An 18,719-nucleotide genomic window follows, 5' to 3' on the forward strand; every position below is an offset into this window, starting at 1 on the left:
GCCCACTTCTTTCTTTCACTTAGTCTCAAAGGTGCTACAAGATCTCTCTACATAATGAAACCTTTTTTACCATCTGATACCTAAGTATATGATCTGATTGATGACTATTGACATCTCGTTCCATATGTTCTTTCACCTGCCACAACTATAGCACTATGATTCCATGTTAACTACCACCGCTGCCTCCTATGAAATCCTGGACTTGTACATTTGATGACACACTAGAGGAGCTCTCTAGCTGGGAATTTTAAGCATCCCTCCTTAAAATGCCAATCCCAGGATTACAAAGATGGAACCAAGACAGTTACAGTGGATTCATTGTGCTCTAACTGTGGAATGTAAAAGAGCCCTCATGAGACACAGAGAGAAAGAAAACTACAGTATGTGACACTGGCTTTTGGACATCCCATCTCTGCAATTCCTACTTGTGTTTGCTCTGTGTACAAATAAAATGCTAAATTGTATAAAAGTCAAGCAATCCAAGGTCACATTGCTTGCATCTAAATGGATTAAGATCTTTTTTGCTGTGTTGCAACTGAGTGACACATATCATGGAGCCTTTTTGTTACAGATTTCTTGAGGCACTTTTTGACTCTTTGTGTCTGCCAGCCACTTCCCCAGATGTTCCCACGTTGCTGGTTCATACAAAGAGACTAAAAATGCAAATAGATGCATTACCTAATCCTATTGTGGAATCCAGTTCCCATCTACTGAATTGTGGCAGCTGGTTTAGAACACAGAGGACTTTAACTTTTGGTGTACACATGAACTTACAGCTAGCATACCCTTTCTGCAACACACATCTGGAAGATGGGAAAGGTATCATTAAAAGACAGACATGCTGCTATTAAAATTAGCCTAATCTGTTCAACTCTACAGGACAGAGTTTTCTAATTCTAACTCCAGTGCAAATAATAGGACCCTTGCAGACAGAGAAAAACACAGGGTGTGAAAACTGGCTAGTGCATCATCAGCTCCTGGATGCTCTCCTCAGACTATTGTTAATCCTTACAGTATTTCCAGTATTTTTATGACCCGATGGAGACAACCAACTGTAGAGAACACTGACAAGCATGCAGTGGAAAACCACATATTCTTTAGAATTAACCTAACAAATTTTAGGATGCCAATATTAACATGCTGCAGGTTTCCCCTCCCTCAATAGACATATGGTGCCTATGAGATGCTGCTATTGTTGGCACAGGAAATATAAGAGCCATATTCGCACAGGAAGGCTTGGAAATGTTACTTTTTTGAACAACTCCCAGAATCTGCCAACCAGCATGGCCATTACCACGTATCTCTCTTACATTTAAATGACAGAATACCATAGAAGAAATTAGAAGGGCCCAGCATGTATGTCTACTGCATACAGGTAGGTGTGTGTGTGTTTAATCCTGGGTGTTTGAGACATTCCTTATAATCTCAGGTCTTGCAATCTCGGGGCTGTGCTTCCTAAGGCAGCCACATGCAACAGATGTCTTGCTCCCTACTCTTTTTTTTGAGGGGGCGCACTTGGAGAGAAGATTAGAGAGCCTGAATATATGTATTTGTGCACTTATAGACGGGGAGGAGAGAGCTTTGAGGAACTAGCATAACTTGAAGAGTAACAGCAGGTGGCAAAAGGATAAAGCACACCCACTCTGCTGCTCCTCCTTTCCAAATCCCTCACCCCAACAACTTTTCATGGTTGCTTGTAATACTGTATGTTGTTAACATGGTACAATCAATCATTAGAAACACAAGACATAGTAGAACTATGTAACTAGGAGAACATAGTAACCATTAGGATACACACCCAGTGTGCATGTTCAATTTGTCACAAGCAGCCCTGACTCAGCATAGAGAGGGAAAAGGTTAAAGACATCTATCTGAAGTCTATAGATGTAATCAGACAGCAGTACCATAGTTTGCAGTTCCATCTCTGGGTGGGTGATCTGGAGAGGTGATGGGTTAAGTAAAAGAACACAGAGGAGTGAGGAGGCAAAGTTCAATAGGAAGGGATGTATTTTAATTTTTTGGTAAAGGTTCCACACACCCCACCAAAAAGACACATTTTGGTAGGCCTTAAAAAGTCAGCAAGTATCACTACTATGTATTTTCAAGCCCTTGCACATAACTGAGCTGGTGCAGCTATTATGGCAGGGAGCCTGGGTAATTCACTGTTCACATTAGTGGATTATATGCATGAACAGTCGATGTTACATCTGAAGCAGAGACTTACAGAAAACCACTGCACTGTGCACACAAAAGACATCAGCTACTTCCACGATGCAGACAGGAGGAGGTAAACTCTCTAGATATATAAGCAGATGCTGCAATAATCCTGTGTCCACATGACCTCCCTCAAAAAAGAAAAAAAGAAAAGAAAAAAGAAAACAAACTTTTAGTGCACGATGCACCTAGCAACAACCTCACCAGATCTAAAAACTATTCAGCAGCCCAAACTGCAGGGATTCGGATTTGATAATCACATACTGTATTTGAGCAACATATGTCCTAGCCCATTTTTCTTGGCCATATTTCAATTAATCATAACCATACAGAACCAGCATGGAAGAGTGGTTTGAGTGTTGGATTGTGACTCTGGAGACCAAGGTTTGATTCCCAGCTTATCCATGAAATCCACTGAGTGACCCTGGGCAACTCACATGCTCTCAGCCTCAGGGGAAAGCAATGGCAAACCTCCTCTGAACAAATCTTGCCAAGAAAACCCTATGAAAGGTTCATCTTAGGGTCACCCTAAATCAGAAATGACTTGAAAGCACACAACAATAGCAAAAGATCAGGGAGATATTAAATTGGTTTTCTTTTTAAATACAACCATCCCAATCTGTCCACCCCAGTCTTAACTGGGAACAACTTTTTCAGAGCCAGGGTTCAATTCAGGAACAGTGCAATTTGTAACAAAATCAACAGAATTGTTCTCCCTTTACCAGTGAATGCAATCCTAGATGTGATGGCAGGAAATGTGAGTTTTCAAAGAAGGGGGCAACAGGAGAGGGGTCATCAGGAAGGGGATGCTATGCCCTCCCTTCCCAAATCAACCATTCCTCAGTCATTTCCTTCATAACTGAGCTCCAAGGCTGGAAATGAGGCCAACATTGGGAAAAAGGAGCAGGGGGGCTCCTCCACAACTTTTCCATTTGAAGTTGCCCTGTGAGTCTCCGCTTTTTCTCGGTCCCATTACCATCACAGCCACATTTGGAATGGACCTGAGACAGCCTTCTCAGTGGCTTCTCCCAGACTCCCGCCCATGGGAGGTTTAATTGGTCCCCTCTCTGTTCTTGTTCTGACACCAGGGAAAGACCTTTTCTTTTCTTTACTGAAAGAGGTATTTGATTCTTAATATTTTACAGCAGAAGAGTCTTTTACTAGATTATGCTTTAAGTAAATATTTAAAATGTCATTTAATCCTCCTAATAGAATGGTGTTGTGTATTGTTTTTGGGGTTGTACAAGGTTATCATTTGTTTTTAATGTGTTGTAAATCACCTTGGATCCTTCACCAGAGAAAAGTGGGTAAAATGGATGGATGGACAGATAAGATTTTGAACATTATTGTCACACTAATCTCAAATAAGAACGAAATAATTTGTAATTTGATCAGGGCATCTGTGTCAGTGGCTAGGCTTTCCAAGCACATTTAAACTCTGGCATTTAAAAAGTTAATTCAGTCTAGGAACTATTTTTTTTTAAAAAAAAAATCTTATCACATAGGGGTGGGTGGAATACAGCACAAATTAATCTGTATTGAATGAACTGGTGATCTCATCTGAAACACAAACAAGTATGTCTCTCATCTACAAAGAATTTCCAGTGAACTGACTGAAACCCCCTCCCAACCCCACCCAGGGCAGCCATTAGAACAATGTAGAAATTTCTTTCCAAGTTAACAACATTAAATTTCATACAAAAAGGTAAGCTTTGATGCACTGATTTTTATACACTGACTCATGGCAAGACGTTAACAGGTTTTCAATTTGAATGAGGAACTGCTGGATGTGGAATCTTCCAAAGATGAACTTTGGTGGAACTATAAGCCATGGAATAATTATTAGATAATGTGGTTATCTGGGAATGAATGAACCATGTATGACATGGAGACTAAGAGCCTAGAAGCATTACTTTTTGGACAACTCTTGATTCCTCCCCCCCCCCCCCCCCGGCCACCAAATTGAGAGTTCTATGAGTTGTCCAACAAAGTAACTTTTCAAGCTCTGTGAAGACTTCCAGCCCTGGCAAAAGACTTCCAGTAGAAAGCAAAAAGGCCAACACGAAAACCTTTCATGGAACCCTCTTATTCTGACTTAGGGCATTTCCACACTGCACAATTATAGCATCATGAGCCCATTTTGCCTGGCATGGAAGCATCCTATGGAATCCTAGGATCTGTTGCTTAGGGAATTAGAATTTTTGCCAAAGAGCAACTCTAGTGTCTCATTAAACTACAAACCTCAGGATTCCATAGGATGCAACCATCCTAAAGTGGAATTGTAGCACTTCATTTTTGCAGTATGAAAGAGTCCTTAGGAGGACACCATCTACTGTTGGAGATTCTGGAAACCACTCAGGTACCCTCTGGCTGATTTTAGAGCTGTATTCCAAAAAGTAACTTTACCAAGCTCTGGTGCTTGGTAGTATGGTTCCAGCCGCTGAACATGGCAAGACCCACCTCCACAAAAACTGGTGACACTGGGGTGGGTGGTATAGAACCATGACATCAAAATTTCTACTAATGCCAAACAAGATCCATCAGGGAGAACAAATAGTAAAGAATTCATTTGTCACCTTATACTGCATCACTGAATCTCACCAGTTGGATCGCTCATAGAATAAAACACAAGCACTCTTTTTTCATGTAAAATGTCATATTACTATCATCATCATACCTGATCTTAGTTAAATTTAGTTAAATTAAGATGACTCATACTATGGGGGGGGGGGCAGTGTAGGAGAAAAACAGCATGGATTACCAAGAACACAGTCAATAACATTTAAAATATGCTTTTGCTTTTTGAAAAACAGCAGAGTTTGCAGGAGGCTAGCGCAAAACAAATAACCTGTCTCAAAACTACCGTAGCTGGGTAAATCCCCTCTGTAAAATCTACCATGTCTCTAGATAATATGCAGATTATAAAGAAGTTATAGCCACATTTTTGGTTTCCCAATGTAAGTCAGTGGGGAAGGACTGGTGATCCAGATTTTCAAATATCAATTTGGATATGATGTGTGGACAGGAATTGTCTGGATCTGGATTTATTTGCATTGTACTGGATTCAGATGCAAAGCACTGAATCAGACCCCAAGCTCAATGAGGGCTTGTCTTTTCACAGAATTCAGAAAAACAAAATGGCCACCAGCAAAATCAGGATCTCAAGTATTACTGCATAATTTTACACTTACAGATGTTAAGAAGCAATTTATGTCTATTGGAGTCTTGGGGGGAAAATAATGGCTTGAATCAACAACATACACCAATGAGTGTTTAATTAGTCTGCAGCTGATAAGTCACACAGTAGTAGAAAGCATTGCTACAGACATGGCATCCTTCATCACACACAGAACAGTGCTCAAATTAATAAATAAAGGCTGAACTAGCTTCATACAGGGCATTTAATCCTAAACAGACAAGCATAGGTTTCATGACTGTTGGCGAAGCTCCACGCATGAACCTGACATCCTAAATGTAAGAGATCCACAGAGCACCACTGGCAACACCATATATTCACTACTACATGTTGCTTCCCATTGATGGGTCATTGTTCTGAAAGTCCACATATCTAAAGTGCACCAATGAAGAATTCCAAGAATTCTTTCTTCCCCTTTTCATTTCTGGATTGATTTTAGCTGGAACACCAAACATTTTTGACCTGGAATTTCATTTACCAGTAGAATTAAAGTTTGAAGTGCAGGCTCCCCCAGAAAGAAAGAAAGCCACTAATTAAGGAATTGAAGGGGAAGTTGACTAACTACTGAGAGAGTTCAAATTAACCCCAGTCTATGGGGAAAATGTAGAGTCTCAATATGTTCAATTTTGGACTATAACTCTAGAACCACACATGCCACCATGGCAGAGGGATTCTGAAAACTGCAACTTTCCAAAGCTCTAGAAATGTCTTTTCAGGAGTGGCCTTCCAGTTGTGGACTGGTCCTCAAATTGTGAAATGGCTTCCTTACAGAGGGTTCACTCAGCATCTATTTTATTGTCTTCCAGGTGGCATTTGCCCAGGCCTTAACACATCATTTTAAAATCATTTACATCTTCATCAATGCACTTAATGCTGGCATTTTGGTGAGCATTCAATGTTATGCCTTTCTCATCACTAGATTATAACTATGGTTGAAAGTATTTTAATCTGTGCTCTGTTACCTATTGTTCTGCAGTGGGGGTTTGTGGGCTGTTTCAGAGGGTTGTGGTTTCACATTATTTCACTTAGAGATTCAAACAATGGTGTGAGTAAACAAATACGGTAGGTAAACAGGTTCTGTAGCCAAATCAGTGAGAAAGAAGTACATATGGGCCCTGACTTGCTCACTGTCTACCTGTTCTCTCTTTCAAACTTGACTCAATAGCACAATTTCTTCGTCACCCAGTTTATGGAGCCTGTACATTCCCCTGGAATATGGGGAAAATGACAAGGGGGCATGTACAATCTTATGGAGGCATGCACCAAAAGTAAAATGTCGGGATCTAGAACAAAATGGCAAGGAGAAGGGAAATGGAATGACTGCAAATCCAAACAGCAATTCAGGACCCTTTTACACTACTCAGGCGGGATACACACCGCCATTTAGTACGTATACAATACGTACTAGGGTTAGGAAGGGGCGGTGCTTCCGCACCCCCCTAACCCTAGTACATATTGTATACGTACAAGATGGCGGCGCCCCTTCTACATGGGCGCCGCCATCTTTACGCACTGGACGCACAGCGTCCAGACGTGTCGCTGCGCCTATGACGTCGCGAGTCCGCGCCAGGCGCCTCGCGACGTCATGGAGGCGCCGCAAAAAGAAGCTCCGAAATGGAGCTTCTTTTTTGCTCCGCGCGGGAGCCACGCGGTTTGGCTGCTGCGGCTCCCGCGCGGAGCAAATGGCGGCGGCGGCGGACCACCGCAAAGCAGCGGTCTGTACCCCGCCTCAGTTATAATGTTAGAATTCCATTTCAACTGTCATGGCAACATCTTAGGAAATCTTTGGTTTTGCAGTTTAGGGAGGGACAGTACTTCCCCAAACTACAAACTTAATGATTTCCTAGGATGTTTCATGGCAGCTAAAGTGAAATACAGTAGTGATACAGCCATGAAATGTAAAAAGCCCCTCAGATCATTACCATCCTTATGGTACTGGATTATGTTTTGCCTCTGACAACCATTTTCTTTGTGTTGGAATGGATATAGCAACTTCACATGCTGAGTCCTTCTAGGAACATGCCTTCCCTCGCATGCTATGGGAAATTTTCTTACCTCATCTTCTTTGCAACATGAAGCTAGACCTGTGTATTTCTTCATACACATGATTTTGTAAGTAAACTTATTTTCACTCTAAGAGTCTTAATTTGGAGACATGTGGCCTGGGAGATAAAGTGGGCCCAGTTTTTTGCTGCTCACTTATATTCTGCTGTGTTTGTTCTGCTAATGAGATTAAATAATCTCTCCTGCTTTCCTAAATTTCTAATGAATCTCAAGAAAGATAAATTCCAACATTTTGGGTGTATTGTGCAGTCATTTTCTCAAAAATAAAATCTTAATGATTATTAGAATCGACACATGAAAAGAGGGAGGCACTATGTGAATACAGGTAATATTCCAAGATGCTGCAACAGGTCTTGTGTTTCTAGCAGCCATCTTGTTTTTCTCAGTTTTAAAGGTTTAGATGCTGCTCAGCCGAAACCAAAATGGATTCAGAACCTCCAGATCCCTGAGAAAAGCTATTTGTCTACTTTTAGTTAAGAATTCGTCAAAATAGCAAATTTTCACAGAGCATCGCCATCTTATAATTTATACTAAAAAAGAACAATTCTCCAAGGATGTTTATGCACTGCAGAAATAATCCATCTTGACACCACTAACTGCCACAGCTCAATACTATGGAATTCTGGGAATTGTAGTTTGCCGTGACACCAAAGCTCTCTGACAGAAAAGGCTAAATCTCTCAAAAAAACTACAATTCTTAGAATTCCATAGCATTGAGCCATAGCAGTTAAAGTATGTCAAACTGGATTATTTCTGTAGGGTGGATGCAGGCTCAGTCCTGGTCCTTATAAAGTCAAAACAGTGTCATCCATGCATAAGAGGCAGATCTAGAAGAACTGAAGTCTGAAAAATAAATTTAAATAAAAGATGCCAAAGGGTGGAAACCCCAAACTGGAACAAAGATTTCTCAGTAACCTCAGGATGCTGACTCATTAATGGGGAAGAGGAGCAGAACACTGAGGGAGAAAGAAAATAGAAGAAGGAGAATTCAACTGGGAATCTGAACAGCAGCTGTTCACACTGCAGCATTTCACTGCAAGTCCTACTTGTAAATGCTGCTGATTATAGCTCATCTTATCCATTCTTTACTTTGTAAAATATTTTGGGAGCAAACTGGTTTGGAGATCACTAAAACAGCTCTCAGGATGAAGGCTACAGAATTTATTACCTATGTAGGAACAGGCAGGACAGCAATGCAGAAACCAAAACCAAGGCCATCTCTACTTCCACCCACTCAAGGCAATGCTATTCCCCCCCCCTTCACCCAGCTAACAGGTAGAGATGCAGAAGTAATTACAGAACACCAGGGGACATTGCTTGGGAGCTGCTGTCGGTCTATGTTTTCTCAGCACGATGCCCATTTACGTAGGAAAACAGCCAGCTGTTGTCTCTTGTAGAAGAGGATGGATGCCAGGTTCTCTAATGCTCCCAGCAGCTCAGCTCAGGCTTTTTGCCTTTCCTCTTACAAGGGCTCCAAAGTACAAAGCACAAACCAATCAACCAGAACAGCACTGAAATAGACTGAGCTCCCTGTGAGGTGGATGGCACCAGTGGGTGTTTCCACACAAGGGCTTATTGTGTGCCCATTCATGGAATTTTGTGCAGGGGTGTGTGTTCCAGATATCACCTTCCGGGTATAATCTTTCCAATTTGACTTCCTATTCTTCCTTTTTGTAAACCCTGAAAATGTATTAGGAATAGCTAAGTTTTTATTATATAAAATCTACCAGGAATAACTGCACTTTGACTGGCACAGGCTGAGTCTCCCTTATCCAGACTTCCAAAATTCTCCAAGTACCAAAACCTTTTTCATGGGCGGCTGAGGCAGTGACACCTTTACTTTCTGACGATTCAGTGTACACAAAATTAGCGTTTCATGTACACCTCTTCACCTGAAGGTAATATTATACAATATCTTTTAATAATTATGTGCATGAAATAAAGTTGAAATAAACATGCAGGAGTGAAGGAGCCACTGCCTCAAAATGTCATGTTGATGCTCAAAATGTTTTGGACTTTGGAGCATTTTGGATTCTTGGATAAGGAATACTCAACCTGTACAAACATAACTTTTCCAAGTTGGTTAGACACTGGCCTGCTAGTTGATTTGCCACATTTTTACTTGGAAAACCCACCTTTTTTTGCTGGCCTTTCTGTTCTAGGGCTGTTGGTTTGATTGGTGAATTTCCTTTTAATTTAGTTTTTAAATGACATACGTGTGTACTGATTTTATTGCATTGCTTTTTGATTTAACCACCCATTTCTCATATAAGGTTTCACTCTTAAAAGCTACCTAAAATAATGTTAAATAAATATATACATGTAAAGGAGAGGGAGAAGAATGTGAGCCTTAAACCAAAGAGGCAGCAGGATGAAGGCTATTTAAATTCTCATATCAAAATTCTCTCATCAAAACTAATAAATTAAATCTTTGGCCTCAAGGTTTCTAGATTGAAATGTAGCTTGTCAACTAATTAGGCTATCAAAGTCTTGAGGTAACTATCAAGGATCAAGAAGATTGAGTTTTTTTTTTATGAAAGAGGGGAAAAACTGGCCTTAATGGTTCAGTCCACCATTTGGAATGGGGTATTCTTTGAGCTTTTTTCTTTCCTCTTTTCAAAAATAGAAATTGCAAACCTTAAGAGCCCCACTTAAAAATAATGAAGTTTTTAAAAAAAACACCCAAAAAACCTGCAACCAGTTCTCTTTAACCTTGTGGTTATTCAAATGCAGGGACAAGGTTGAAAAATATTTCTTCAACCAGAATAAAATAGGGACAATATGCTCACTGGTATATATCTGTAAATAATTTAAAAACTTTAATTGCAAAACCCAAAGATTGCTAACGTTCAGATCCAACTCTCTAGGACATAGAAGAGGAGCCCTCTTGATGCTGCGGGACCACTATTTCTATCAGCCATAGCTAGCATAGCCAATGGTAAGGTATGGTGGTAGGTGCAGTCCAACACCATCCAGAAGGCTATTTTCCCCTCATTGCTGCTCTAGGGTAACCACTTCCCTTCAGATGTGTTCGACTCCCAACATCCCCTATCAACATTATTATTATTATACTATATTTATATAGCGCTGTAGCTTTACACAGCGCTGTACATAGACAATAAAATTGATAAAAATGAAGCCTGCCAATGGCATACATTCTATAAAATACATATAAAACAATAGATGGTAATACACAATAGAATTAGATAAAATAAGGAAGCAACAGATTGAGAACATGTGAGGTCCATCCTATCTGGAAAACACTAGTTTGGCAGAGGCTTCTCTCAACCCTACTGTAGAAATAAACCCTACACCTTAAGTCCCTAAGTATGGTTTTGTTTTTTAAATCTACAGATCAGCTACCTTGCAGATCAAGACTGATGACAAATAGGCCTAAGCTACCACTTAATTAAGTGGAAATGGAAAAAATGGTTGTACGACAAGTATGATGTTCCTGGAGGGTGATAAAAAGTCTAGTGCAACCTAGTCTTGGCACCCAGTTAGCAAAACTGCCTTGAGATAGTCATTTCTAATTTACAGAGTTCCATTAATATCACCGACAGAAACACTGCCTTACAAAGGGAAGCAGTTCTAACACTACAAAATTAGGCCACAAACTGGTTTGATTTCCTCCTAGTAGATTAGCTTTACTGGGGAGTTTCCTATACCTGCGGATGTTGGATTTGTTATGTTGTTATAGTTCAAAACCTTCAAAACTCTTGATACAAAAATTAATGCAAGCAAGTAAACCTTTGGTCCACTGCACACAAAAGTCAATGCACACACATGAAGGAGTGGTGTTGCACCACATCACACCCTCATTAGGCAAGCATAAGACCACATCCTACATTTGCATCAATGTTCATGTGCACAGCTTGAGCTCTTGAGACAAATGATCAACTCTACATGTAACCACCAATACATGCACAGGGCAAGACTGACCCTACTATTAGGCAGAACAAAATGGCTGCCTCAGGCAGCAGGTATAGGATGTCATGAAGGAGCAGCATGTTGTATCATTACCCATTTACTCCTGGGAATTTTTTCACTCTGGTGTCAAAGTAACATTGGTGTTACCATGTACCTATATATAGTACTTTGATGGGAGCAGCAGAGAATAGGAAGCTGCATTTGTTTTTTCCATCTGAGGCAGCAAAGTATTTGGGACCAATCATGGGATAAGCTCCCCACTCCAATTGGCCAGGCATGCAAGCAGAATACTAGGTGAAGTAGACAGCATAGTCCCATAGGCCTGTTACAGACTGCCAAAATAAAGCTGCTTGGGGTCTCTTTGGAGGTATGCTATTTAAATGATGCATGGGTCCTAAGAGTCTGGAGGTCGTGCCAAAACCACACTCCATTCCTAAGCACTGGAGTGCAGCTTTGGTGCAGCTTCCGGATTCTTTGCATGCATGCATCATTTAAACAGCATACCTCCAAAGAGACCCGAAGCAGCTTTATTTTGGCAGTCTGTAACAGGCCATAAACTCAAACATTTGTTTTATAGGAAAGAAAGGGCTCATTTGACCACTCCTAAAGCCTCTGGAATTGCCCTTGAATAGAGGGGAAGTGTGGACTGGGTCCCCTCTAATCTTCCTCCCTCTAACCCTCCCCTATCAAAAGTACAGAGATAAGATTGTGTCTCACATTCTTTGTTGGCTGGAAGACTGTTTTCAGTCACATGTTTTATTAACTGATTGAGATAACCAATACATTGAAACACATACATCACCTGAACTTTATTAACTGGACATGTTAGAACAGGAGGGAGCAGATGTGACTGTCATTCTAAAATAAGACATTTGGGTGCTCACTCTTCCTTGCTCCAGAGGCTAGGACTCTGGAGACCAGGGTTCAATTTGCCATCTTCGCCACAGAAACCCACTGGGTGACCTCGGGCAAGTCATATGCTCTCAGCCTCAGTGGAAGGCAAAGGCAAAGATCCTCTGAACAAATCCTGCCAAGAAAACCCATGATAGGATCACCTTAAGGCTGCCATAAGTCAGAAGCAGCATGAAGCCACACAACACACATTGTTCGTGTCTTATTCCTGAGTATGCACATGGGGGCGGGGAAGGGGAGAGAAAGGGATGTAACTAAACAAAGGAAGGAGCAAAGTACTCTGTGTAGGATTATTTTTAAATATTTCTGACATGTGTCGAAACTGGGACTGTGGCACTGAAAATCAGTCTGTGAGATTAAATGCTTGGAAGGACACCATTATTGCAGCCTTGTGTTGATCCTGAGGGAAAGAAATGATGTTAACAGCTACACTGGACTAGAGATGCATGGGACTAGAGAGGCATACTTCTAGTACCAAGGAATTAGAAGCCATGTGTCTGATCTTCACTGACAAGCTGCTCTCTGTGAGCTGCCTAGCGTTGTGTGGAAAGGAGCCTCAGGTGCCCTGGTGCCACAACCAACTGCAATTCCCATGGCAGCTCAAGTGGTGTCAAGACAGATTATTTCTGCAATGTGGATGCAGCCTGGGAAGCACATCGGAACCTTGTTGGTAGCATGGCACTCTCCCTCCCTCTATACATCCCAAACATCGGAGGAGAGGAGCCAAGGCATGCCACCTTCATATGGCACTGTCAAAGGGCCTCAGCACCTCCGAAAGGTTCAACAAGAGGGACCACACCTCCACCGGGCCCAGTCCTTTTGCCGAAAATGGAGAAGATGCATGAAGCTAGGGCCAAACACTCAAACCCCTCGTGGGAGGAGAAGAGGGTCCCAAAAATGCTTGCTTGGCTACCCAGCCAAAAGGCGTGAGGCACCACTGCGCCAGATCTCCTCTCCCCTCCACCCACATGGCCTCTCTGACCAGGCCAGCCACCGCCCAGTTTCTCTCTACTGAGTGCATCCCACAGCTCCCCACTCTCTTCGTTTCTTCCCAATTCACCCCAGGGCTGTGGGGCTGTGTGAGGGAAACGTGAGAGCTGTGTGGGGCTGTATGAGAGCTGGTGTGTGGGGCTGTGTGAGAGCTGAAATGTGGGGCTGTGTGAGAAAAATATGAGGGGTGTGTGGGTTTGTGTGAGGCTTGAAATCTGGGGCTGTGTGGGAGAAATGTGAGGGGTGTGGGGCTGTGTGAGGCTTGAATTGTGGGGCTGTGTGGGAGAAATGTGAGGGGTGTGTGGGGCTGTGTGAGGCTTGAAATCGGACTGTGTGGGTGAAATGTGAGGAGTGTGTGGGGCTGTGTGGGTGAAATGTGAGGGGTGTGTGGGGCTGTGGTGGGAGAAATGTAGGGGTGTGTGGGGCTGTGTGGGAGAAATGTGAGGGGTGTGTGAGGGAAATAGGAGGTTTGTATGGGGCTATGTGAGGGCTGAAATGTGGGGCTAAAAGTGATTGAAGGAGGGAGAGGCGCCAACCCTCCAACCCCAGCTTCCCTTTGTCTCCACCGGGGAGGAAAAGAGGCGGCCCACACCCATTTCTCTGACAGGTACCATGACTTGTGGGGAGGGGTAGTGAGAGGGCGCCATGCATCCTGCTTACTACTACCCCGCCCCCGTTTCCACTGCTCTCCTTACCACCTCTGGCCTCCCACCCCTCTCTTCCTACTCCAACTGCTGTATATTGCATCTTCCAGCCTTCCCCCCACTTTCACCCTGGAAGGAACCTCTCCCTCAGCCCCATACTCCCCACCCAGGAGGCTGCGCCCCTCTTTCCCCAGCCCTCCTTTAGGCACCCTCCAGGGGCAGCCACACCCCAGCCCCAAATTCCTCGATATGAAGGGGGGGTCCAAAGCCCCTATCAAACCCAGCCACGCCCCCCAGCCATCTTCCCGCCGCCTCAGCCCAGCTTCCTCCAAGGAGGGGAGGACTTCTCTTCTCCCTCCCTGGGAGGTGACCAGACGTCCTCCTTTTCCAGGACGGCGTCCTCCATTTTCACCTTCTCTCTAGGAGAGAGGAATCCCCAAAGGCCCTCCATTTGGAGCAGCGCTAAGCAGCACGGCTTTCTGATTTGTTGGAAATTATTCATTTCATTTGTATGCCGCCTTTCTCCCTCCAGAGGAGACCCAAGTCCTCCATTTTGAGGGGCCTGCTCCTCCTTGGACCTATCTGCTCCCCTCAACCTCCCTCTCACCCCCAGGCAGGATGTCCTCCATTTGTAGAGGCCAGGTCCTCCTTGATGATGGTGATGATCATTCTCATCAGCCTCCCTCTCACCCCTTGGGAGGATGTCCTCCATTTTGAGGGGCCTAGTCCTCCTTGGCAGTGAAGACCCATCTGGCCATTATCCTCCTCCCTCTCTCCCTTGTCCTCCATTTTGAGAGGCCTGACCCTCCTTGATGATGATCATGATCATTCTCCTCTGCCTCCCTCTCTCCCCCAAGCAGCATGTCCTCCATTTGAGGGGCCTGGTCCTCCATCTGGTCCCCCTGCTGCCACCCCCAGCCCTGACCCACCTTGGGGCTGGAGACTCCCTCTCCGGCGGCCAGGACGGTGCCGGCGGCCTCCATGCCGGGGCTGAAGGGAGGCGCGGGGAGCCTCTCGTAGAGCCCCTGCCGAGCCAAGAGGTCCGCGAAGTTGAGCCCGCAGGCCCGCAGCTGGAGGCTGACCTGCCCGGGGCCAGGGCTGGGCTCCGCTTGGGGCAGCTGCTTGGTCTGGAGCTTGACTTTCTCGTAGCCCCCGAAGCCACTCAGCACCAGAGCCTTGTAGGGGCGCCCGGGGCTCTCCTTCTCCGGCTTGCCCTCCTTCTCCTCCGGAGCTGCTGCTGCTGGGGCCGCCTCGGTTTCCTTCTGCTCCGGGGGCTGCTGCTGCTGTTGCTCCGATGGTGGGGCTCCGGTGGAGGATGGAGCCCCTGCATGGTCGCCCCCGGCCGCCTCTTCCCCGGACATTGGAAGATCCTCAATGCAGCTGGGTCTCTGCAAGGAGAAGGAAGGGAGAGAAGGAGAGGAAGGCGCGGCTGGCCAGATGTGTAACAGCTGGAGGAGGAAGGAAGGAAAGAAGGAAAGGCAATGTAAAAGCCGGAGCTGGACTTGAAGGCGGGACGGAGCTGGACCTCCTCTGCGCCGGAGCAGCAAAACCCGGAGTGGGTTGCCCAAAAGGACGGCCCCTTCCCTTCAGGAAGCGAGGCGGAGACTGCAGCCACTTTGGGTGGGTCAGGCTTAGGATGATGATGATGGTACAAAAGGGTCTGCATCATCATTCACACTGGAGTTGGAGGAGGAAGGATCCGGTTTGACTCCGCTTCCACTGCTATGGAGTTCTTCTGGGAATGGCAGAGGAGTTCAGTGCTGTCTCTGTGCAAAACCGGGGGTTGCAAAAATGCAAAGATAGAGCCATGTTAGTCTGTAGAATCAGTGCATAAGAGAGATCTTTGCAACACCTTTGAGTCTCACTGAAAGAAAGAAGTCAGCAGCATGAGCATTCCTAGACTTCAGTCTGCTTCCTCAGATGCACTGGGAATGAAAGTTGGAACACTGGTTGAAATGGGGTAGTACAATTGGCGCAAGTCTGAATGACAGTGAAATAACCCGGTTTCCAAAACAGGTTATTTTGTAGTGAATGGGGCTGTAGTTGGTTGTGGCACGAAAGCTTTGCGCTGGAAAAATAATCTGGTTTGATGTTACTTGAACTATCATGGCTCTATACTATGGAATTCTGGGAACTGGAGTTGGTTGTGGCACCACAGGTTTGCACTGGAGAAATAATCCAGTTTGATGCCACTTGAACTGCCCTGGCTCAGTGCTATGGAATTCCGGGATTCGTAGTTGGTTGTGGCACCAGAGCTTCTGGTGCCACAACCAACTACAAATCCCAGAATTCCATAGCATTCAAGCCATGTATCACACTGAGCCATAGCAGTCCAAGTGGCGTCAAACTGGATTATTTCTCCAGTGCAGAGGCAGCCAAAGTGTGCAGCCCAGTCCTAGGCAAACTGGGCTGACGCTGCTTAGTTTCTAATATCAAACAGGATTTGGTGCTTTTAGGGCATTTAGGTTCCCAACAGCAAGGGCTGGAGACTGTATTTCACAGCAAGGAACTGGAAAACCCTCCTCTAAGTATTCCTTGCCTAAGGAAACCCAAGGAAATCGGCAGGGCTGGCATAAGTGGACAGGCGTTGTGAAAGCGCTTACACACAGAAACCACAATGAACTCAGCAGCGCAGTCAAATTTGCAAGGAAATCTAACACAGCAGAACAGAGTATTGGGATTCAATATCATTTTGACGGTGAAACTCCAGGCTGAAAGCCAACAAGATGAAATTCAGCAAAGATAAGCGTAAAGGCATTCGCCAAGGTAGAGGGAGTCAAAGTCACATGTCTAGGGTGGTATACAAAGGTAGCTTGGCAGCAGCACATGTGAACAGGATGTAGGTGTCTTAGCTGAGCATAAGCTGAGCATGAGTCAACAGTGCAATGACTCTGCTAACGACAAAAAAAGAAAAGTGAATGCTATCTGAAGCTCCGCTAACAGAAGCACAGTGTCAGATCGCAAGAATAGTCCCATTATATTCTGTGCTGGTCAAGGCCAAATCTAGGCGCCACATTTTCAGAAGGACATGGACAAAGTGGAACATGTTCAAAGAAAGATGGCCAAGATGGTGAGCGATCTGGATGCCGAGTCCTATAAGAAAGCAATGAAAGAGCCTGGTACATTTGACCTGAAGAAGGGAAGGCCAAGGGGAGATATTATTATCAGTAGCACACCACACTATTACAGCGCTATTATTCCACTTTAATAGCTATGGCTGCCTTCTGTGATATCCTGGGATTTGCCATTTAGGGAGAGACATTTAGAATTTCAGCCAGAGAGTTCTTAGGCCTCACTAAACTACAATCCCCAGAATGCCACAGGAAGGCAGCCGTAGCGGTAAAAGTGGAATAGCTGCACTATAACACTGTAGTGCGGTATTATGTCTCTTCAAATGTATGGAAGGCTGTGGTGCAGAAGATGGAGCAGATTTGTTCTCTGTTGAAGCAGAGGACAAGATAAGTTTCAGTGAGTGGAAACTGCAGGAAAGGGATTTAAGATAAAGATTAGGAGAAACTTCCTAATGGTATAAGCTGTTTGACAACTTCTCTTGGGATGGGAACAACTTGATGCAAGATGCTTGCTCTCTTGCTTTCCCAGTGGTCCCCAAATGGTGCTCTTTAAGGTAGTTTGGACTTCAGTTCCCAGAATCCCAGACTTTTGGCCAACGTGGCTGAGGCTTCTGGGAGCTGAAGTCCAAAATCTCTTAAAGGGCACAGTTTGGGGACCACTGCCTGGAGACACTGAAATAGAACGTAAGTGGCCAACTGCCAATTACACTAGCTGCATTCTGGATTGCAGAGCCTGCATTCTGCAAGGTTTTTAGATTAGACGATCTCTAAAGACACTTCCATTTCTTAGGAATGATTTTTCTCAGCTTCTCTTTTGTTCTCCCTGCCTACTGCAAGAATCAAAGGCATGCAAATAATTGCACTCAGTGAGAGTTGGGTCTGAGTAGTCATTTTGGGATTGCACTGAACAACCTGCCTTTTGTGCTCACACATCACATTGAGCCCATAAAATTGAAGTGTGAGGCGATAAGTGCCTGGTTTGAATTTCATATTCGACACAAACGTACTAGGTGGCAAACTTTGTTTCATTCACCCTTACGTGAAACAAAGCTGGTACATTATCCTCCAGTGTTGTTGGAATAATACTGCCAGTCTTTATGGAGCTATTGCAGGAATGATAGGGATATTGTACACAAAGTCCTTATTTTCTTTTTGTATTACATTCTTCTTTTAACATTATGGAGGCTTCCAGATGAGACTATTCCTGTACTGTCACAGTGCCTTATTCATGTAAGGTTGCATCCACACTGGAGAATTAACCCAGTTTGGTACCTCTTTAACTGCCCTGGCTCAAGGCTATGAAATTCTGGGAGTTGGAGTTTGTTGTGGGGTTCAGAGCGGAGCTCTGGACCCCACAACAAACTCCAACTCCCAGAATTCCATAGAATTCCATAGCCTTGAGCCAGAAAAGAATTAAAGTGGTGCCAAACCAGGTTATTTCTCCAGTGTGGATGCAGCCTAAGTTGACTTGAATTCTAGATGGCAATATCTTCAGTGTGCAGTCCTAGGTTTTCCTCTTGTTCCTTCCATTCCTCACTAAGCAATAATCTGTTAAGGAAAAAAGACAGAATGGTTGCACAATGCTTTTTATTTAAAGTGGAAAGAGTGAGCCCTGTCCAGAAACACATTATGAGTGCTGATATGCTGTACTGATACATTGCAGAGCAGGACTGAAGATCTCGCTGTCCATTCCCATCA

General features: G+C 44.2%; 1 protein-coding gene across 1 annotated transcript in view; it reads right to left on the bottom strand.

The window, feature by feature from the left end:
* VAT1 (vesicle amine transport 1) overlaps nucleotides 1–15,518 on the bottom strand; it is a 36,089-nt gene extending 20,571 nt beyond the window's left edge. Inside the window, exon 1 of the mRNA XM_042472319.1 lies at nucleotides 14,880–15,518. Within this exon, the coding sequence (XP_042328253.1) occupies nucleotides 14,880–15,311 (432 nt within the window). The 5' untranslated portion in view covers nucleotides 15,312–15,518. The remainder of the gene's footprint in view (nucleotides 1–14,879) is intronic.
* Nucleotides 15,519–18,719: the final 3,201 nt, after the last annotated feature.

This window comes from Sceloporus undulatus, chromosome 6, assembly GCF_019175285.1.
Source record: "Sceloporus undulatus isolate JIND9_A2432 ecotype Alabama chromosome 6, SceUnd_v1.1, whole genome shotgun sequence".
NCBI classification, from domain to species: Eukaryota; Metazoa; Chordata; class Lepidosauria; order Squamata; family Phrynosomatidae; genus Sceloporus; species Sceloporus undulatus.